Below are 22,500 nucleotides of genomic sequence, written 5' to 3'. Positions count from 1 at the left end.
TGAGTCACTGGAGCTGTGCAAGCCTGTTTTACAGCAAGGAAGGAAGCAGCTTCTAGAGAAGTGGCTAAAGGAAGAAAAGGTAAAGAGCTGGTAACAAACATTTTCTGAGGTCAAGAAAACTTTCACTTGCTAAACAAAGACCAGGTCCAAAGGCTCTCATGTAACAATAATATTCATTTGCATCACACTTACCCACATTTTAAAACAAATACTTCTTGGAAGTGGCTTTTATGAGGGCCCATTCTGGTCAAAATGGTGCATATAATTTTTAACTGTGTGTGAATTAATTTTACACATTGATAGAATTAATATTTTGCATTTCTAAAATATTTTATTTAACCACCAAATTAATTTTACCATTCCTATTAATTATATTTTTAGAAAACGAATATTTTGTGTGTTTGTACTTAATTGTGTGTGTGTTTGGAATTAATTTTGTGTGTTTCTCAAAGTCCCTTTACCCATAACACCTTGCGGTAGTTCTCTACCTGTGCTGCCAAACAAAGATGTTGACGGCCTCTTCGATTCCCGAGGAAGTAAAAAAAATCGCACAAGCTGCAGTAGACAGTATTAATCAGCTAAGCTCGTTAATTGAGCACGGACGGTCAACGACAAGATTTCTTAGTAATGAACGTCAACCAACAACATCGGAGTCGACTTTCGTTCGCCAAACCCAGCCAGCTAATAGCGCACTAACAGAATTTGCAGAGGAGGTTTCCGACAGTTTCAAGAGGAAGATACAGAAGACCTTCTAATTCTAGCTTGCGGCTGTATCCAGTCCTTCAGAATGTAAGGTCCAGTCCTTCAGAATGTAAGGGCTGGTCGACCATTAGCATCTGAGATAGTTTCAAAGGATGTTATGATACTAGAAATGGGAAGAGAGAAAATACCGATGAAAGCAGATCTCTTCCTGCAATGTATTGATGTCATTAACATGTTTCTGACCTCGAGTGAAGTCTCTTGAGGCCTAAAAGGAAGAACGAAACTGTGCCACTATAATAAAAATTGTTTTCTCGTCCATAGGAGCAGATATTCTGGGCAACAAATTCACCAGTTTCTCCCTTAACTTCTTTACTTGATCATTAAAATTAAAACATTATTTTGACATGCAAGATGTTTTGCTTTTCACAGTTTTTTAGAGCAGAGGGGGGTATTTGCCTTCTTGCATGCCCGCATAGAAAGGTTTATCCCCAATAGGTTTTTTAAAGGAAAGCAGTTGGAAGCAGTTTTCCTGTGGTTAAATAGATTAACCATTTGATCTGCCGCAAAGGTGAGGCAGTTTTCTGTGTGCAAACTAGCCAAACATGAATTTCATTGACAACAAACAAGAGTTTCAAATCAAGTTGTATCCATTATTAAAATGCTTCACTTTGTTAATATCTTTCTCCTTTTTTGCTATCGACATCGTTCATAGATAGATAGATCTATAAATCATAGATAGAATCGATCTATATCATTGGAATATTAAGTTTAACTATCCCTAGTCACAGGCTTTCCCTTGTATAGATTTCAACAAAATTGAGTGGTGATGCTCTGTTAAATTGATTTGATAGATCATTGCTTTCATCGGTAAATTTTAACAGTATCAGTCATAGAAAACTCAGAACTGATTTATTGCAGTAATTTAGTTATTTACTTTTATTAACAGCAACATAAAACGAATAACGTCATTCAGTTTGAGTAATTATTTTATTTGTTTCTCCCTCAATGGTTTCATTGCAGCTTGTAATTTCTAGGGCTGGGCCAGTTACAATCTGTTTTAGCAGAAATTTAAGCACTTCTACAGGGTCAGTCAAACCCTGATCTTTAGCACCTTTGATTACTGACTGGATATCAAATGAACTCGAGGGTGGCTGACTCTTGTACAGAACACTGATCCTACATTTGTATTAGAGTTATCAGCAATGGTGTCTGACATATGTCGAGAGAAGTCGTCTCTACCACTAGCATCACTTGAGAGCATGTCAGATTCAGGGAATTCAAACACAGGAACTTTTAGTTGTTTATCACTGGGATCAATCATGGATGGCAATTCCTCCAGGAGTCTTAAATAGATCCAGCCAGATGGAGCAATCGATTTCAGCAGCAGCTTTGAATCAATCTCTTTTCCTGCCTGGATGTTTGGTCTTAGCAAAGTACCACCAGAGTTCTTTACTATTTCGAAATACAAGCCCTCCATTTCACCTTTCAATAATTGCACTAACTCTTTGTGAAGTTTTTCGGCATCCCACTTTCTATCAATGTCAACGCCTGATATAATTCGTCCACTTCTCTCTAAATCAGGCTTTTCTGCTTTCGTCGGTATTTTCTCTGTTCCTATATCTAGTATCATAACATCCTTAGAAACTATCTCAGATGCTAACGGTCGACCAGCAGGACGCCTTGCATTCTGAAGGACTGGACACAGCCGCGAGCTAGAATTAGAAGGTCTTCTGTATCTTCCTCTTGAAACTGTCAGAAACCTCCTCTGCAATTCTGTTAGTGCACTATTAGCTGGCTGGGTTTGGCGAACGAAAGTCGTCTCCCATGTTGGTTGACGTTTGTCACTAGAAAATCTTATCGGTCTGTGCTCAATTAACGAGCTTAGCTAATTAATACTGTCTATTACAGCTTGTGCAATTTCTTAATGGTCTGTGCTCAATAAACGAGCTTAGCTGATTAATACTGTCTATTGCAGCTTGTGCGATTTCTTTCATTTGCTCGGGAATCGTAGGGGTCGTCGCCATCTTTGTTTGGCAGCACAGGTAGAGAACTACCGCAAGGTGTTATGGGTAAAGGGTTTTGAGAAACATACAAAATTAATTCCGAACACACACAAAATTAATTACAAACACACACAAAATTAATTCCAAACACACACACACAATTAATTACAAACACAAAATATTTGTCTTCTAAAAATATAATTAATAGGAATGGTAAAATTAATTTGGTGGTTAAATAAACTATTTTAGAAACGCAGAATATTAACTCTATCGATGTGTAAAATTAATTTATGCACAGTTAAAAATTATATGCACCATTTTGACCTTAACGGGCCCTCATAGGCTTTTGGGTCATTGGCATTGAAACTGTGACTATGCTATCACATTCATAAGTGTTTACAAATCTCTATTAAATGTTTAATGTCAGATTCGTTATGTCAATCAGTTGACTTATTGTGTAGAAATCACCTGCAGTGACTTTGCAAGTGGAAACTTAATGGCCTCTATGATGAATACATTAACACCATCTTTCGATTGACGACTGAATAGTCAATGAAACAAATTCTTTTAAACTGAGAGGCTGACAGTTTTCTGCCCATTGGATACCTCCTTCTCAATACCCTTTAACATAGATGGGTACTTGTATTTTAATGAGTTGGTAATATTTGTGGTTGTTTTTCTTGACAGCTGGAATGCAGTGAAGAGCTTGGTGATTTGGTGAAGCAAGTGGATCCCACTCTGGCCTTGTCAGTGTATCTCAGAGCTAATGTACCTAGCAAGGTAACTTTCTTAGCAGACACTTCACCAATGTATTGTAGTGACTACTTCATGACACTCGCACAGCATATTAGACAACTTCAGTTGTTTATTCTACACCGTTCTCCAATCACTTTATGTTTGCTGATCAGGCTAAATCAGTTTTTTCAACGTTGCTTGTGTCACACAAATGTCATGTGGGCTTTCTGTTGACAGTATCAGTTTATCATAGACTATGGCCTTTGGTTCCTTTGTGAGTGGTTCAAGTAGCCAATACAAGGTGGATGCAAGAGTATATTTAAAAGTCTCGAATACACAAATATTGTAATAATTTCAATGTACACACAAGAATGAAAATGGATGATGGGACTTGGCAGGGCGCAACACTAACTTTTCAACTCACTAGCCAAGTGGCTAGTGACATCTCAGATGCTTTTAGATGTTACAACAATTTCAGTCTGTTTACTAGCCAAACTGGCTAGTAAAAATTGAAAACCACTGGCCAAAACTGAATTTCTACTAGTCTGTGGCTAGTGGACTACCGTTAGTGTCAAGCCCTGCTTAGACATTTTTAATGCAGTACCTGTACCTAAGGCACCTAAGGTCTTTCTTATCATGGGATCATTAACTTAAATATGATTTTTCTTTTTCCAGGTGATCCAATGCTTTGCTGAAACTGGTCAGTTCCAAAAGATAGTGTTGTATGCAAAGAAAGTTGGTTACACTCCAGATTACATATTCCTTCTTCGAAATGTGATGAGGGTCAATCCAGAGACAGGCAGTCAATTTGCTTCAATGCTTGTCCAGGAGGAAGGAGAACCACTTGCAGATCTCAGCCAGGTCAGTAGTAAACAAGGTTATTTGTATGAAAAACACCATGGATTTTGGAAAAGGGAGAGGTGCCAAAAATACTAGTATATGAGCTACACTTTTTTACCCAAAAATTTTTGTATGTGAGGCATGAGTAGTCCAGTGGTCAGTGCACTGGACTCTGGGTCGGTCGGCTCGGGTTCAAGTCCTGGCTGGGGCATGACGTTGTGTCCTTAAGCAAGACGCTTCACTCACATTGCTTCGTCTTCTCGGAGAAGACGTAAAGCTATAGGTCCGTCTCCTCCGGGGTTAGAGTTAGGAGACTTAAATTTCTCATGCACAAGATATCTGTGTAGTGGATGTCCTCCCCAGGGTGGGATGGGTGGGAAGGTGAGATTGCTGCATGGACTGAAGTGGCTGAAGAGGCGCATGATAAAAAGGCTGATGTCCAATCTCAACCTTACAATACTGTTAAGCGCGACTGAATATATCCACATAGAAGTCTGCGCTATATAAATGTAAATATGTAATGTAAATGTAGCAAATCAGGGTTGACTTGTTTGCAAGAACATCTGGATAACATGCTCCATATTCTTGTTCTAAAAATTTTCATTTCAGTCATTCCACATTTAAACATTTTGATCTCAGTCATTCCACTGTTATCACTCACAACATTCACTTTTCAAACTGTTCTTTTGCAATTTTCAGATTGTAGATGTATTTATGGAAACAAACCAGGTTCAAGCATGCACTTCTTTCCTTCTGGATGCTCTCAAGAACAACAGACCAACTGAAGATCATCTACAGACCAGGCTGCTTGAAATGAATCTCCTCACAGCTCCCCAGGTCAGTGAGTACAACTGTACTTGCCATGACACAACACTTCTTTTCTCAAATTGTCTGATTAGTAGTTGGTAGAGGTACCCAACTCTTTTCTGGAAGGCAGGTGGTTAAATCCCCAAAAGAATCCAGAATTTCTCAGACATCCTTTTCAAAATAACTTCAATTGCAGTTAACCTTTAAATCGTAAGATCAGATTGTTAATTCTCTCTTCTAGCTGTTTCACATTTTAAATTAGCTACGAGAATTTGGTGTTAGATCAAGATGACTACTTTTTTTGATAATATTTAACATTCTCTTTACCTGTTTGCTTGATAATGTATGGGAGTCATAAAGAGAAGTTACTTGTGAATCGCTTCTTGGGAGTTAGAAGGTTAGCTTGTGAGGATATCTGTGTCCCTTGTTAGAAACCATTGTCTAATTTACAGGTTATTGAGTGTGGTTAAAATGCATTCCTCAGGTTGCAGATGCAATTCTCGGCAATCAAATGTTTACTCATTATGATCGGGCTCATATTGCCCAGCTGTGTGAGAATGCTGGACTGTTGCAGAGGGTAAGGGTTCATTTACTTGCAAACTAGCAAAGGAATTTTATCAAGAATTGTGTTCAGCTTATGTGATGCATGCAGTTGTTAGAAGAGGCATTGAACTTCTTTGTTAGATAAACTATCCTCCAGGCTCCGGTTATTCAAAGGGCAGATAGTGCCATCCAATGGATAAATCACTATCCAGCGGATAAGTGTTACCAAAACGTACTGCGCTATCCACTGGATAGAGATTTATCCAGTGTATAGCGTTATCCATCCTTCAAACAACCGGGGCCAGATTGTCAAACCAGGTGGGCAAAACTGTCCTCGCGACTGGTCAATTTGCCTGGTGTTCAGCTCTTAACAAAACCCCTGAATAAGGGTATTAAATTGTAAAATCATCGCACTTAAAAATAAGTTGTCAAATTATTTACAATTTAAATGATGAAAATGATAAAGAACAGTTACAATAATCGTGGAATTGGTTGCATAAATTATATACACTTATTTGTTAATAATAGTGAGTTAATAGTAAAAGGGAATGCCTAAATTGAAGAAATTTACAAAATTATGCAACTGGAAGCACTTCAAAATTCTTTGAATGTGACAACTTAGATATGGGCAATTATTGATTTTCATGAATAGGTATTGAAGGGAATGTTGATCCCAGTCCATGTGACTGTAGATTTGTGCACAAGATTGAGCATGTTTTTCAGATTATTTTATGTTTGTATATGTTACACAGGCCTTGGAACACTATACTGACATCTTTGACATCAAGAGAGCCATTGTGCATACTCATCTGCTAAATCCTGAGGTAGTGCTTTTTCTTGCTATCCAACTACCCTTCATAGAGTACAAATAATGCCCAAGACAAGTACAAATATCACATGGTACTTGTACTCCAGAGAACTGGTTAGACAGGTTTTCCCGCATCATGCATACAACAAATGGGATTGAATTCACAAAAAAAAAAAATGGTGGACAATTTAAATCATTTTTCGGTTGATGAAGGGTGGGAATGGCTAGTGAATATAGATCCAAGTTTATTAGATAAATTAAACAAAGAAACACAGTTAGATGACAATGAAATTTCATCATTTATTGAAGAAAATAGAAGTAGCACCAATTGCGTTCCACTTCGCATACATCTGTCATTCACTCCCTGTAAATAAATACATATGAAATTTGCCCACACTGAAATAACATGTTGGAAAATAGACAACTCATCAGACATTTTGTTGTGTTGTATTGCTGGGTATTTTTACTTGTTATTTGTATTTCAACTTGCCGTATGGGCTTGGCAAAATACAGCACAACTCATAAAAATACTCGGCAATGCCACACAACAAAATATCTAACAAGATTTATGTATACTCTACGAGATAACATTCAGAATGTTTCTGTATTGTTATCTATTGACTTTGCTTATTGTTTCTGAGGGATGCTCTGGCGCAGAGGGTAGTACATTGGACTTGAGAAGGAAAGGTCTGGGGTTAAGCCAAAGCTAGGTCATTGTGTTGGGTTCTTGGACAACACACTTCACTCTTGATATCAAAGTGCCTCTTTACCTTTAGGTGAATACCATGGCATCCAGGGGTAATAGTACTGTTCCCTGTTACCCATACCAGGACAAGCAATGGTAGCAAGGAGTCTTCAGGCTCGTTCATCTTTTCTTTGAAAATTGTTGTAATGGAAATCTGTTTTTCTTTTGCAGTGGCTGGTTAACTACTTTGGTTCCTTATCAGTGGAAGATTCCTTGGAATGCCTGCGTGCCATGCTTACCCACAACATTCGCCAAAACTTACAAATCTGTGTTCAAGTGGCAACCAAGTACCATGAACAACTCAGCACAACTGCTCTGATTGAGCTGTTTGAATCCTTTAAGAGTTTTGAAGGTACATAGCATTTTCCCCTTGGTGTTTTTAACAAGAATTAATCCATGACAATAAAGAAAGATTTTTGAACCCTTCGCCCCCAAGATCTAAATGATGTTCCCCACACCATTCTTATAATTGTAACCTTTAGATTTGACATTAGATTTAGATTTTTATTTGGTTGTTAGTCAAGTGTAGTCCTTCAGTTGATATTTTCCTCTCTTCTCATTTCCCTTTTTCTTGAAAATGTACCAAACTTGTGAGGAGAAATTATTTTGTGGTTATTCCTGAGAGTGAAAGGGTTAGGTTACATTTGTAACAATTGTAGTACATAGAATAAATGGCCAAGGTGGGATCCAGGGGTATTGTTTGGGGCTGGGGTGGGGGGAGAGGCCGAGATTTTGACACAGAAAACACACTTTTTTTTTCCACACTGGAGCCTAAAATAGCCAAGAAATATTTCAAAAATTATTGAATTTTAGATACTTCAAAGTTTAGTAACAATATATGACCTATTGTTTGAAGAATGTTGGTTTAAGACTAGCAATTAAAATACTTACAGGTCTAAATAGGAGGGGTTTTGACCACTAGCTGTTTTGACTAACAGAGATCTTACCCATAGGTTAAATCTTGGTGTTTTGTTCAAGATCTCTTGAAACTGTGCTTGTTTAAAATAAATGCACGAGAATGTGCATTGTACACTGATTAAAATTAACTTAAGCTGTATATTTTATCTCACAGGTTTGTTTTACTTCTTGGGATCTATTGTCAACTTTAGTCAGGAACCAGATGTCCACTTCAAGTACATACAGGTAAAGTCAATAACAATAGCCAAAAACAGTTCATTCCACACTCAATTTATGGTACAGGTTAAATTTTTGATCATATTATAATTCTTTGATCGTCTCTTGTTGGTTTTTTTCATTGCAGGCTGCTTGCAAGACTGGCCAGGTTAAAGAAGTTGAGCGTATTTGTAGAGAAAGCAACTGTTATGATCCAGAAAGAGTTAAAAACTTTCTCAAGGTAATATTACTCTCCATTAGTAGTCTCAAAATAGTTTTTCATGTTCTTTGATCGGTGTCACCACAAACGGTAGCATTATTTCTGATAACTCGTGTACCCTTAGCAGGTAATTCTCTGTTATTGTTGAAATCAACTTAAATTACATCAGTTTTGTTCTCTTTCCTCTTTAGGAAGCCAAACTGACTGACCAGTTGCCTCTTATCATAGTCTGTGATAGATTTGATTTTGTCCATGATCTGGTGTTGTACTTATATCGCAACAACCTTCAGAAATACATTGAGATCTATGTCCAGAAGGTATGTAAAATGGGTCCCAATGTTGCTACGGACAAACCTTGATAATCTGGACTGGTTGGGACTGGGCCTGACCAATCAGGGCGCTCAGTATCTTGGTTTTGTTTTGTTTTTTTGTTATAATAGGTAGAAAACATGTAACCAGGAGAGTAACATTTAAATACTGTACTGTCCTTTGAAATTTCTCTTCTGTTCACCTGGCTTAGACTCAAATTTTGACAAATTTCTTTAGGTCAAAGACAAATGCAAAAATGAAGATCTATCACTGAGAAGAGACTATTTGGAATTAGTTATTGACTTTTGAGCAATTTGTATTCCTAAAAGGAGACTGTTGATGTTCAGGCAAAAGATGTCATAATTCAGTTTGACTTGATAAGGTCTAAAGGAGTCAAGACTTACTTCGATTTTTTTTTTCTTGTTTTTTTGTTCAGGTGAACCCCTCACGTTTGCCTGTGGTAGTAGGAGGTTTGTTGGACGTGGACTGCTCAGAAGACATCATCAAGAGTCTCATGATGGCTGTACGAGGCCAATTCTCAACTGACGAACTCGTTGAAGAGGTGGAGAAAAGAAATCGCCTTAAGCTTCTGTTACCCTGGCTGGAAGCAAAGATCCATGATGGAACTGAAGAACCAGCCACTCATAACGCACTGGCCAAGATTTATATTGATGCTAACAACAATCCTGAAAGATTCCTTAGGTTGGTGTAATAGTGTTAAAAGTATCATTATATCAACATAAATGATGATACTAAACTTAATACAATAGAAGTAAAAACTCCTGGGAACAGTTATTAGTGACCTTGAGCAGTCTGGACGGCAACCCCAAGGAAGCCGTCGATTAAAAAACTCAATTTCTACTTTTAATTAGAATTACGAAAATGGCTGCTTGTGTTTACCGTCTCTTACGGCGCCAGACCTCAACTTCAGCATAATATATATTAGCAGTGTTGATTTCCAAATGGAAATGAAATAATTTGCCGTCGCGGTTTCCGTTGGCCCGTTCGTAGACGCAAATTTTGGTGATCTCACTCTATTGTTTGCAAAGGACGGCTAAGAAATGTACAAGGGTTAAAAGTGCATGTGGTGGCCTTTGTTCTCCCCATTAGATCCATTGTTTTACCACCTCCTCGTACCTCGTCGTGGTTTGCCTAAGGTCCCTATTGAAAACATGTTCTACATCCTAGTATATTAAAAAAGATCTTTTTGCTAGTTAAGGTGTAAACGTAGAACCTCCATTCCCTTCTCCAACTTTATTGGTCAAACCAAACAATCACCACGTCTAGGTAAAGTATTGGTAAAGTTTACAAAGTGCACAAAGTTGAACATTCTTTGAGGGAAGGGTGTAGTAAGATTTGATTTGAATAATATCACGTTAATTGTCCATGGCTTAAAATGCATTGTAGGAAAACATACTGGATTAGTACTTAGCGAACTTAGAAAGATACGTGGCATTTTGTAGAGATGTTTCCGTTCCAACTTTTGTCGTGTTAACTAGCTCTATAAAACCTTGCACGATGTGGTCAAATTTTGACTAGTAATTCTGTTAATTTTTCAGGGAGAACCCATACTATGACAGCAAAGTAGTTGGTAAATACTGCGAAAAGAGGGATCCACATTTGGCTTGCATAGCTTATGAACGAGGACAGTGCGATGCTGAGTTAATTAAGGTACAAACATCTAAGTTGCAATTATATTATATGTGCAATGGCACCCTTCTAAGTATTTTTCAGTCTCTTTTCCCTTTAAGTGAAAAGTTGATGATATTTTGTAGCAGTGTAATTCACTTTATATAATTAGGTAAATGTTACACACATTTTGAGTGGTTCTTAGCTATGATATATTGGAGAACAGATGACCTCGCCCTTAACAACATTTCCCTTCGTCAGTGAATTGGAATGTATGAAAAATTTCATATATTCAAATTCATTGATTTATCACTTCGACGGGTTTAATACGAACCAACTTTATGACCAGGGGCTCGTTTCTCGAAAGTGCCGGTAACTTAACGGGCCCGAAGCCATGTTTTAAAAATCAAAATTTAAAGGGAAGGAAAGCTTCTGGCAACCAATCCAGTCCTTTTGTTTCTTTAGCGAATAGTTTTAGGGTGTCATTTCCAAAACTTTTGAAACCCCCATCTTGAATGAAAACAGAACAGCTTTTACGGGTCCGTTAAGTTACCGGGACTTTCGAGAAACGGGGCCCAGCTCCCAGTTGACTTGCTAGCTCAGTTAGTAGAGCACTACACTGGTGTCGCAGCGGGTTATGGGTTCAAATCCCATTCGGGCCTGAGAGGGTTTGTTACTGCGAGGATCGCTCTCATACGTTTTTTTTTTTTTTCTTCTTCATCGTGCGAAACGACTAGATTCCATTCGGTGGGTGTGTACAGTAGTAGGTAACAGAAGATATCAAAATGTGGTAAGAACACTTGGCTACATCATGTGTGCCACGTTTTTTTCTTACCACATTTTGATGTCATCTCTGTTCTACAACAGAACAGATCCGCGGCAACATGGAATCTACTTGGTAAATTTATGTTATCTATATAATCTCATGGAATCAGCATACCTTTCACCACTTTGCTCATTTACACTCTGACGGTTTATCAAAATGCCCCACAAAAGTGGTTAAACTAGGATCCTTTTGAATCACAAAGCCTAGTTTTAAATCAGTTACTGTAACATTGCAATTTTTATCTTGTCAAGGTTTGCAACGAGAACTCACTATTCAAGAGTCTGGCGAGATACCTTGTTCGACGAAGGGACCCAGATCTCTGGGCAGAAGTACTTCAAGAATCAAACCAATTCCGTAGACAGCTTATTGACCAGGTTAGTGAAATTTAAGCGCTTGTTTTCTTGTGGTTTCGAAATGGTTTATTTATTATCACAGAGGGCCGGTTACAGAATTTCGGGCATTTTTTAATTGAATGTCAAAAATAATCTGACACCGCATTTGTCTTATTTTACTCCAGTCTGCTTTCAATCGCGAAAACAAGCGCCAACTTCTTAATCAATGAATTGCAAAACAATAAGCTAACTGTGACCTGGTTACTCTCCTTTTCCTTTAGCACTTTGAGCAGTTTTCAGGTTTTATCTTTGCTTTTTTTCGAGTCTCCTGTTGTAACCTTTTCCAGGCATTCAGTTAGTAAAACGAAACGCGATAATTACGCTCGAAACGTCGGCTTTTTAACTCTTTACGGTGGCCAATTTACAATTTCAACTTAGTTGATAAAACCAAATGGCCTTGTTACCCCCACTGACGCAGCACCACAGTTTCTTTAAAAACTTTCAGCCTTTATCCTTTTATTTAACGCTGCAGTGCGCACGTTTTTCCGCCCGCGGAGAGATTGGGGACGAGACGGGTACCAGACCCCTTTACAGACCTCGTGGGCTCACGTTGCTCATACTTTCTCGCGGGCGAAAAAATGCTCGTCCCGAAACGCTAATAAAAAGGGGTCTTCTCGCAAGTTAGATACTGTGGAAGACTTAAAAAAGGCGGGAATGTATTTTCGCTTAGTTACAAAAACTGACAAGTTGGCTTGAATTGATTTTCGCGCAACTCACTTCCTGTTGTTTTGCAAGATATAAAATGCAGTGATAGCCAATGACAGTATCTTTGTCAGTCATCATTAGTCAGTATAATTTGGTCACTAAGAAGACGATTATAAAGATCATTATTTTCTTGCCTTAGCGACAACATTCTGTGTTGCCGCTCAGTGTTGAATATGGTACTTTCTAAAGAAATTTTCACAGCTGGGTGTGTACGTTGCATGTTTACATTATTTTTTCCGTTCGAACCACAACAGAGAGATAAGGCAGTCACGCTGGAATAAATTTTTGCTTATTTTTTCCTCCCGCGAAATAAGCTAAAATAAATTCTACACTTTCAAAAAGTGTTCCACAGTAGTTGATTTGGGCTTCGCCCTCATCTAGCGTCACTCGGTAGAAATCTTGAGCTCTTCATCTATTTTTAAACTATTTTCTCTTATGATCTTGTTGCCAAAGGTTGTGCAAACAGCCCTCTCCGAGACTCAAGATCCCGAGGATGTGTCGTGCACAGTGAAAGCATTCATGACTGCTGATCTACCCAATGAACTGATTGAACTGTTAGAAAAGATTGTGTTAGATAACTCCGTCTTCAGCGACCATAGGTGAGAAGCTATTGTATTCCTTCAACCCTCGTCAATGACCCAAGACATAATTTCTCCTTACAATATCAATACAATATGAAGCAGACGATTGATGAGAAAAAAGAAATACCAACTTTGCGATTATTAGGTTATCCAATACCAAATTCTCACAACGAACATTATAAGAATTGTACGGCAGATTGTAAGGAGAATTACGATTGAGATCTCGGGAGTAAAAGGTTATACAAGCAGAGTGCTAAAGATACACTTTGATAGACAGTTCCCTTTAAGGCAGCTGGGGCTTAGAACCACAAGGTCCTAACCCAAACAAGCGTCCGTCATTTAGTTGAGCGAAATATATATGTTTGGTACACCAGGTCATACAGTCGTCTTCAAATATGGACAAATTAAACCCATCTTTGCAACTTTCGTTTCACTAATGATGAGTTTCGTTGTTTTGAAATGTCTACAACATTCCGTGGAACCATGGACTTTCTTTCTACTAGTACTGTTTTTATCGTTTTCCTTATCTTGAATTTAAGTTTGATATCCATTTTGAAGAAGGATCTAAAACAAAAGTGTTTTGTGTTCAAAATGTACAGCGGCTAGGATGTGCTGTAAAGTATACAAGACGGTATTGTGTTGTAAGAATTTTGAAAATAACAGGTGGACTCCGGAAAGACCTCGGAAGGTCAAGTTAATCTAAATAGTACAGATCTTTCCTTTGGTCCTGTTACAAAGTAGCAGTAAACTTTCAAAAGGTATCCCCGAATTACATTGGTTTTCGTTCACTACGCCTCTCCTTTTATCTACCCCTCTCCAAAATTTAAACAAACCGCTCTTGTGTACTTTAGCTATCCCTAACTAAGGGCCGTTTCACCCATTCTGTTTTTAGTTTTCATTGACCCCTTCAGACGTTTTTCGTTGTTCTGATTGGCTACTGTGATTGCGTTAGTTTTGGTCAAACAACACTCGATCGCAATCCGCTTAAGTATAATTTCATATTGATTCATTGGTGCTATGTAACGTCAACCCTTTCTTCGAAGTGTTTTCGAAGTACAGTCGATGATTGGTCTAATTGAACAGCGTGCAATTGCCGACAATTTATGGAGGTTGTTTCTTTTCGTCTAATGTTGCAGAAATTTACAGAACCTGCTGATTTTGACAGCTATTAAGGCCGATCGTACGCGTGTCATGGAGTACATCACGCGCCTCGACAATTATGATGCGCCCGATATCGCCAGTATCGCCATTGGTGGTGAACTTTACGAAGAAGCCTTTGCCATTTTTAAGAAGTTTGATGTGAACACCTCTGCTATCCAGGTATAACAGTCCCTAATATTGATATTGTTGTGTTTCTTCAGCAATTGACGACGCATGCTGGTGAAATTAAGCTTAAAATTTTCAAGGTTGGGATTTTGAATCCGTGTCAATCCTCTCCATACTCAGCCATCCCTACTTTTTGTAGGCTTATTATCGCCTCTTTTATATTTTACTATCTCACTAAACGAATATCTTGTAAATATACAGTGTATGGTGTGAACCTGAGGGTAACAGGTGATCGTGTTTTCTAATCGCCCGGTTGTGACTAGTCCTGAGAAGGACCGTTGTGACTCACGTTTCCACAACCTGAGCGGAAGCCGACATCAGAGTCATTTGCAATCTGTGTAAATATTTTTATTCTCAACTATCTTCGTTCTTCCTTGGTTCATTTTTGCCTCTTTTGTTTTGTGCTAGTATTTTCCCCTCCTTGACCATCCTTTTTGGTATATTGGTACCTCCCCTCTCCCTTTAGTTTTTTTTTTTGCACTTGAAAACCATTATGGTGAGGTCTACTTCTATTTGGGTGAGGGGAGAGGGGCAGTACTCCCCCGTAGTAGTTCTACACGTGCAAGGGGGGGGGGGGTGGGTGGGTGCGCACTCAGATCAAAGACACTCTATGGAAAAGCACCCTTGTAAAGTATTTGTTGATGTAGTTCGTTGATGATTTCCTTTGCTAAATATTTCGTTAATAATCGTAACGGACTGGATAAATATAAACTTCTTTTTTTGGTTCTGCTCTTCTGTAGGTTTTGATAGAGAATGTACAAAATTTGGACCGTGCGTACGAGTTTGCCGAGCGATGCAACGAGGCCGCAGTATGGAGTCTTTTAGCCAAAGCCCAGCTGCAGAAGAACATGGTTAAAGAGGCGATTGATTCATTTATAAAAGCTGATGATCCGTCTGCTTATACAGAGGTCGTTGAAACAGCCAACAGAGAAGGTACCAGCACAGTTATCATTCAGTGGTGAAAGTAATCCCTGATCCATAATAATATTACGTAGCTTTTCCATTCAAAACTCGGCGAGAAGCAGTTCGAAATGACACCATACCTTGACCAGTAGGGAAATCGTGTTTGGTTCAGGGCTCGACTCTGACACTAGCCAACTAGCCACAGACTAGTAGAAATTCAGTTTTGGCTTGTGGTTTTCGATTTCCACAAGCCAATTTGGCTAGTAAACAAACTGAAATTGTCGTAACATCTAAGATGTCACTAGCCACTTGGCTAGTAAGTTGAAAAGTTAGTGTCGAGCCCTGGGGTTGTGTTGATGCTGGTAACTCTTAGCTCTGCGAAGTGGTTAACATGTAACTTTACCTCTATAATATCCAGTGCTGCTGAATACAAGTTTTACTGTACTTTGATTTCTTGTTAGCTGTACGTGTAGAACATTTTCATGATCGTGATTGGCTTTGAAAGTCGGTCAGTTACTGACTGGTTCTTTCAGCATATCAGGTGAACTAAATTAACCGTCTGTTCGTTTTCTGTTGTTTTCAGGAAACTTTGAAGATGTCGTGCGCTTCCTGCAGATGGCCCAGAAAAAGTCCAGAGATTCATTTGTAGAAACGGAACTGATTTTTGCCTTCGCCAAAACTAACCGCCTTGCGGAGCTCGAAGAATTTATATCAGGACCAAACCACGCTCAAATTCAGCAGGTAAGTGCTGGGAATCTTTGCTCTTTGTTTCTCGTTATTGATAGTTGGTCTCTAATGCCTGTAGTGGACATTATTATCCAGCTACACTCCATAGAATACAAATATCACCGGTATTTGTACCCCAGAGAACCGGTTAGACAGGTTTTCTCGCATCGCGCAAGTGACGAACTGAATTGAAGTTACAAAAAAAATTGGCGGACAAATTTAATTAATTTTTCTGACGACGAAGAGTCAGAATGGCTGGCGAATATTTATCCAAGTTTATTTGAGAAATCGAATGAAGAAAAGCAGTTAGAAGACAAAGAAGTTTCACCATTTATGTAAGAAAATAGAAACAGCAATACGACAACGCGCCAATTCCGTTCCGCTTCGCATACTTCCGTCACGCACTCCCCATAAATAAATATCCGCGAAATTCGCCCGGCCCGCACTGAAATAACAATTTGGCGTATTGGGTAATAAATCATTTATTAGACGTTTTGGTGTGTCGTATCGCTGAGTATTTTTATTCGTATTTTGTATTTTGACTCGTAAAAATACTCAGCAATGCTACGCAAGAAAACGTCTAATTATATCATCTGTTGGTAATTGTTCCTATCTGTTCTTGCAGGTTGGCGACCGATGCTTTGACGAGAAAATGTTCGACGCTGCCAAACTTCTTTATAACAACGTGTCGAATTTTGCTAAATTAGCTTCCACTTTAGTACACTTAGGAGAATACCAGGCAGCTGTCGACGGCGCCAGAAAGGCAAACAGCACAAAGACATGGAAAGAGGTGGGTAAAACACTGTACAGTTTCTTTTCAAACTTCAATTTAGTATTAATCGTCTGCTATGGGTCGGTTTTTACTTAAGTGTCAAAAACAATCCGGTGTTGTAGTGGTATATCCTTTCTACCCTCTGTGATTGGTTTACAAAACTCCCTAACACTCTCTCGACCAATCAGTTACATGTCACAATAGGATCCATTTCAGATCGTTATCTCTCCCTTTCTCCTGTGATTTAGTCGCACGAACAGCAGGCGTAATTTGGGCAAGCGAGTGCTCAGTATTTTCTTAGCGAAAAATGGCCGTTATCTTTGATTTTAATAGTAGCGGAAGGCTAGGGAGGGAAAGAAACCAAAGGGGTGAGTGACGATCAAAAATTTGGAGAGGGGCAGGAGTGTGGAAGTGAACATTTTGCCCCTTCCCGTCCCCTCCCCTACCGTCGACTCTCACTCTAAATTAAACATGGCCTGTTAATTAAACGATCGCGCGCTTCTTAGCGTTAACTCGCCCTAATAAGAGGCCTGCACTTCGGGTTACTCAAATCCTGTTCGTCGCTCGAGGGGATTTTTTTTTTTTTTTTTTTTTTTTTCACAGAAATTCTAAATTTTAGTTGTTTTCGCCACGTTTTTTTTTTTTTTAAACATCATTGTGAAGGTAAATTCTATCCTTTTTTATCAACAGGTTTGTTTCGCATGTGTTGAGGGAGAAGAATTCCGTTTGGCCCAAATGTGTGGACTTCACATCGTGGTCCACGCCGATGAATTAGAAGAATTAATAAATTTCTACCAGAATCAAGGCTACTTTGAAGAGCTCATATCCCTGATGGAGGCCGCTTTGGGCCTGGAGCGAGCACATATGGGCATGTTTACAGAGTTGGCAATCTTGTATTCCAAGTACAAACCCACTAAGATGAGGGAACATTTGGAACTCTTTTGGTCTAGAGTTAATATTCCTAAGGTGAGTGCTTGAGATATGGTATCTTTGTCACTGTCACGGAGTACTTATCGCTTCTCAGCCTTGGAAGACATGAGACCTTATTGTGTGACGCCTTCTGTTATGGTTTGTCGTCACCAAGTGGCTCCTCGATGATTCATTTGTGTTGGTTGGGAATTTTGGGTATAAAATAATCCATCTGGGCCCTGTTATTCAAAGGGCGGATGACGCTTTCCAACGGATACGTCGCTATATAGCGGGTAAATGTCAATAAAATTTGCTGCGCTATCCACCGGTTAAGGAATTATCCACTGGATTATGGTTACCCTCTTGCTACATTTACGGTGCTGTTGACGAAGTTTTTTTTAACACCCTTTGTATTTTTCTGGTAGGTTCTTCGCGCAGCCGAGCAAGCTCATCTGTGGTCAGAGCTTGTGTTCTTGTACGAAAAATACGAGGAATACGACAATGCAGTACAAACCATGATGACTCACCCAACTGTGGCCTGGAAAGAGGCTCTGTTCAAAGATGTCATCTGTAAAGTGGCGAACATTGAATTGTACTACAAGTCCCTGCAGTTCTACCTGGATTTCAGGCCAATGTTGATAAATGATCTCCTTATGGTGCTCACTCCACGTATGGACCACACCCGCGCCGTGAATTTCTTCAAGAAGGTACGTGAAACAAGTCACTTTCCGGCGTTCGGTGATTTTACTCAGCTAAACCCTGGACCAATTGAATTCGGTAATCGAAGAATGAAGTTTTTGGTTAGTTCATGTAATAAGTTGGTCGAAATCGATGGAACAAAGTTGGTAAAGAAACTGTTGCACTGTGTCGGCTGGTAGGTGAAACACGAATGGATTATTAACAGGAGTGAATTTTGATTGTTTGGCCTTTGTCGGAATCGAGGGCCAAGCGCAGCGCTTTGTCAAAACGGACAAAATAGGAACCTCAACCGAACCACGACGGCTACAGCAACAAGATCGTACCAAACAAGAGATCCAGCCATTTTGCGAAATTAATTAAAGATATGAGTTTATTTTTTAATCTACATTTTCCTCGGTGTTTTCGTCCTTACTGCTTAAGGTCCCTAATAGCTGCTTGGATGTCACTACTAAGATGGCCACTCCTGTGTGACCTAATCAAACACAACCGAGTCAATGCCTTGGGTGACTTAAAGAACAAAGTTGATAAAGAAATTGTCGTTTCATTACGGCTTGTTGGTTCGTTCCTAACAAAGTTATCTTGGATTAAAAATAGTTGGAATCCTTTCTCGGTTTCCATTGTGAATGTATCGTACAGCCGCCTGATTGTTTTGATATCATGTTGGTTAGTCATTTCTGTCGGGTTGGGTATAACTTAATTTTTCTTGTCTAACTCTACTGAGTTTTTTGTCTGGTTTGGAAATTTTCAGGTAAATCACTTGCCTCTTGTTAAGCCGTACTTACGATCGGTGCAAAGCCACAACAACAAGGCTATAAACGAGGCTCTGAATGATCTGCTTATTGAAGAAGAAGACTACAACGGCCTCCGTGCTTCAATCGATGCCTTCGACAACTTCGATAACATTGCGCTGGCCCAGCGACTTGAAAAACACGAGCTGATCGAGTTCCGCCGCATTGCAGCGTACCTTTACAAGGGCAACAACCGCTGGCAGCAGTCTGTGGAACTGTGTAAGAGGGACAAGCTTTACAAGGTGTGTTCTCGGAAAGAAGTGTCTTGTTTTAGTTTTTCGCAGGGGCGAGTTGATGCTAAGCGGTTTGCTGCAGTGCCTGTAGAACTGACGCTACTCTCAAGTGAGTTAGTTGAAGACACGGTGATCCGGTGGTCTAGGTTCGAGCCTGGCCTTACGTAACGTACTTAATATTTTATTTATTTTGTTTTATAAATGACTTCAAATGTTCTATCTCTTTTTTGGTTCTTTTGTTTTTGTTTCTCCAAGTTTCCTCGCGAGCAACATGACCTCACAAGTAGGTCTCGGCTTCTACCCATTTCCTGTATGAATAAAAATGTACCCATTTCTTATATAAGTAAGGGATTTTGTTGGTATTGTTACTGATTAGTCGCCTCTGTGCCTTTCTAGGACGCCATGTTGTACGCTGCAGAATCCCGAAACAACGCTACTGCGGAAGATCTGATCCACTGGTTCCTAGAAATTGGAAACAATGAGTGCTTCGCAGCCTGCTTGTTCATGTGCTATGATCTCCTCAGTCCAGATGTTGTATTAGAGCTCGCCTGGAGACACAATCTTATCGACTTTGCAATGCCCTACATGGTGCAGGTCTTTAAGGAATATATAGACAAGGTATGTGGGCTCCACTGAGGCATCTTTTACAACTATCTTTGCATTCGCAAGGCGAGAGACACGGCATGATGTCATGGCTTGTGCAATGAACTCCTTGGTCAAGCCCCTGGCGGATGATTTTGTTGTGTTGCTAAGTAGGGCACTTTGCTTTGCTCACAATTAAGGTCTGTCAGCTATTTGTAATCTGTGGTAAGATAAAAAAATAAAAAAAAAAAGGGCATTCAAGGCGTAGTCGAGTGTGTCACTGATGTGTTAACTACATTTAGACATCTTTGATTTGTTACTGTACTGACCCACGACATAACGGAACATCATGGAATCTATTTGTTTTCTATGATAAAAAAAAAAGAAAAATGTTTTTATTGGTGACATCACCTATGCATCTGTCCGCCAATAGATAAAAAATAAGAACCAATCAATTTTCTTGTATCGTATGCATGGTTGTGCATAGTAAACTGGCAAGGAGAAACTGATCAGATGCACGGATTGAACTTAAGTAAACTGGCAGGCCACATCAGAGCCGCACCAATCATGGGCACGTTACTGCTAGGGGCTCTAGTAGCGAGGGCCACTCAGTTCGTGTGCAGAATTGACATTACTCAGCAAATTTGCCATCGGATTTCCGTTTTGTGGCCTTGACAGGTGAACAAGCTAGCAGTTTCTGAAGCTGAACGCAAAGATCAAGAGGAGAGCAAGCAGGATCAGCCCATCGTTTTCGGTAGGGTACCAGTCTTTCTTGTTTCCTCTTTTTTTTTTTTCTCTTCCGTTATATCCTTCCAGGCTTTTTGTGATTACTTTAGCACGAGAGTACAGCACTCCATCAAAATACGCACTGAGCTTTGCTCCTGGTTGATTCACTAAGTGCCTGAACGATATCTGGAGTGCCTGGCTCTTAAAGAGCTTTCATTAAAGCAAAGTCATCCGAGGCGCCCGAAGACAAAAGTGATTTTCCTGCGGCACTTGGGAGCTTCTAGAGCACAGGGCCGGGTTGTTCAAAGCTGTGTTAAGATAACCCAGGGTTAGTGTGAAATTTGATTTCAGATCTGAAAGCTCTGAAAGAAAATTCAGCTTAATTCCATTTGTCTACAATTTGATGATTGAATGTCCTAAAAAGAACTAGGAAAATTATCCCAAAATGGCTATTGATTAGAGAAATTTAGAAACCTGGATTAAAATTTAACCCTGGGTTAGAGCTAATCGGCCTTTGAACAACTGGGCCCAGGCCTTTTTGAGGTCTTCTAAAAACATACATTGATTTGTGTTCTGCCATCCTTACAGGTGCCGACCAGTTAATGATCACAGCAGGCCCAAGCATGGTACCCAATATGCCTCCTGGTGTAGTACCAGGCATGCAGCCCCAGCAGTACCCCGGAGGGTATCAGATGCCCCCAGGCCCGGGTTATATGTGACGAGATAATTACAGAAAGAAAATTAGTATCGAACCTGAATAGCTAGGCCCTATATTTCAATGGCGTTTTTTTATATTCTAGTCTGGCTAATTTCTTGCTATGTAACTTAAAATTGTGAATTCATCTAGGACTGAAAACTGAGGAGCCATTCAGTCGAATTGTCGCCGTATTATGGAGTAAGTGGTAGAATTAGTCAATGGTGAAGTGATTGCCCGTATACTTTTAATTGACTTCCTCTATAGAGTTTGTTTGGTTTGATTTGATAGACTCTTAGCATGCCAAACCTACGTATATATGTATGTATGGGTAATAAAACACCATTCATTTCATTATCAGTTGTTTCTTTATAGGGGAGAATAAGTTCAACGCACGTTGCTTCCCAGGTGTCTGTGGGAGCCTTATAGTTGGTGCGCTGTACTCAGGGTTCGAGACCTGGTGCCCGTTTCTCGAAAGTCCCGGTATATAACGGCCCCGAAGCTGTATTTTAGAATCGAAATTTAAAGAATAGAGAATCAGGTTGTGGCTCCGTGACCAATTCATTTTGTTTCTTTCGCCGAAGGATTTAACGGGCCCAATAAGTAACCTGGGGCCCGTTTCTCGAAGGTCTTGGTAACTTAACGGGCCCGTTAAGCTGTTCTGTTTTCATTCAAGGTGGGGGTTTCCAGCGTTTTGAAAATTATACGATGAAACTAGCAGCTAAAGAAACAAAAAGAACTGGTTAGGGTGTCAGAGCCTGCTTCTCTATTGACTAGCTTTTGATTTTAAAATATGGCTTCGGGTCCGTTAAGTTACAGGGACCTTCGAGAAACAGGCCTCGGGACCTTCAAGAAACGGGCCCCTGAGCGGGTCCTTGTGGTTTGTGTTCTTGGGCAAGGCACTTTACTTTCACAGTGCCTCTCTCTCAACACCCAGGAGTATCAATGGCTGCCAAGAACCATCTGGGAACCATCTAATGAAATGCAGAAGGGGGGAGGGGGTAATCTTGCCGTGGACTGGTATCCCATGGGGGGGGGGGGGTAGTAATAATAATCCAAGTAACTTCATCCTGTGGAAACCGTCATTGGAGACAACCACATTCTATGACCAGTTCTTCTATCTTTGCAACAAAGTCTTGTTTTCTGTCCTTCGATGTGTCATAGATAATGGGGTGTTTCAAACC

General features: G+C 39.7%; 1 protein-coding gene across 1 annotated transcript in view; it reads left to right on the top strand.

Moving 5' to 3' along the window:
* Positions 1 to 21,670, top strand: part of LOC111338753 (clathrin heavy chain 1) — a 30,110-nt gene extending 8,440 nt beyond the window's left edge. The window contains exons 9-32 of the mRNA XM_088743330.1: positions 1 to 79; positions 3,393 to 3,485; positions 4,116 to 4,301; positions 4,980 to 5,117; positions 5,572 to 5,664; positions 6,383 to 6,454; positions 7,355 to 7,535; positions 8,256 to 8,326; positions 8,445 to 8,537; positions 8,708 to 8,833; positions 9,262 to 9,527; positions 10,385 to 10,496; positions 11,532 to 11,654; positions 12,831 to 12,976; positions 14,095 to 14,278; positions 15,025 to 15,217; positions 15,771 to 15,928; positions 16,539 to 16,703; positions 17,376 to 17,651; positions 18,020 to 18,301; positions 19,042 to 19,323; positions 19,711 to 19,932; positions 20,575 to 20,650; positions 21,211 to 21,670. The exon at positions 1 to 79 is cut by the window's left edge and continues 122 nt beyond it. Of these exons, the coding sequence (XP_088599456.1) occupies positions 1 to 79; positions 3,393 to 3,485; positions 4,116 to 4,301; positions 4,980 to 5,117; positions 5,572 to 5,664; positions 6,383 to 6,454; positions 7,355 to 7,535; positions 8,256 to 8,326; positions 8,445 to 8,537; positions 8,708 to 8,833; positions 9,262 to 9,527; positions 10,385 to 10,496; positions 11,532 to 11,654; positions 12,831 to 12,976; positions 14,095 to 14,278; positions 15,025 to 15,217; positions 15,771 to 15,928; positions 16,539 to 16,703; positions 17,376 to 17,651; positions 18,020 to 18,301; positions 19,042 to 19,323; positions 19,711 to 19,932; positions 20,575 to 20,650; positions 21,211 to 21,341 (3,748 nt within the window). The 3' untranslated portion in view covers positions 21,342 to 21,670. The remainder of the gene's footprint in view (positions 80 to 3,392; positions 3,486 to 4,115; positions 4,302 to 4,979; positions 5,118 to 5,571; positions 5,665 to 6,382; positions 6,455 to 7,354; positions 7,536 to 8,255; positions 8,327 to 8,444; positions 8,538 to 8,707; positions 8,834 to 9,261; positions 9,528 to 10,384; positions 10,497 to 11,531; positions 11,655 to 12,830; positions 12,977 to 14,094; positions 14,279 to 15,024; positions 15,218 to 15,770; positions 15,929 to 16,538; positions 16,704 to 17,375; positions 17,652 to 18,019; positions 18,302 to 19,041; positions 19,324 to 19,710; positions 19,933 to 20,574; positions 20,651 to 21,210) is intronic.
* Positions 21,671 to 22,500: the final 830 nt, after the last annotated feature.

This window comes from Stylophora pistillata, chromosome 13 (genome assembly GCF_964205215.1).
Source record: "Stylophora pistillata chromosome 13, jaStyPist1.2, whole genome shotgun sequence".
Classification (NCBI taxonomy): domain Eukaryota; kingdom Metazoa; phylum Cnidaria; class Anthozoa; order Scleractinia; family Pocilloporidae; genus Stylophora; species Stylophora pistillata.
The sequence above is the reverse complement of the archived record's forward strand: the minus strand, read 5'-3'. Positions and strand labels throughout refer to the sequence as shown.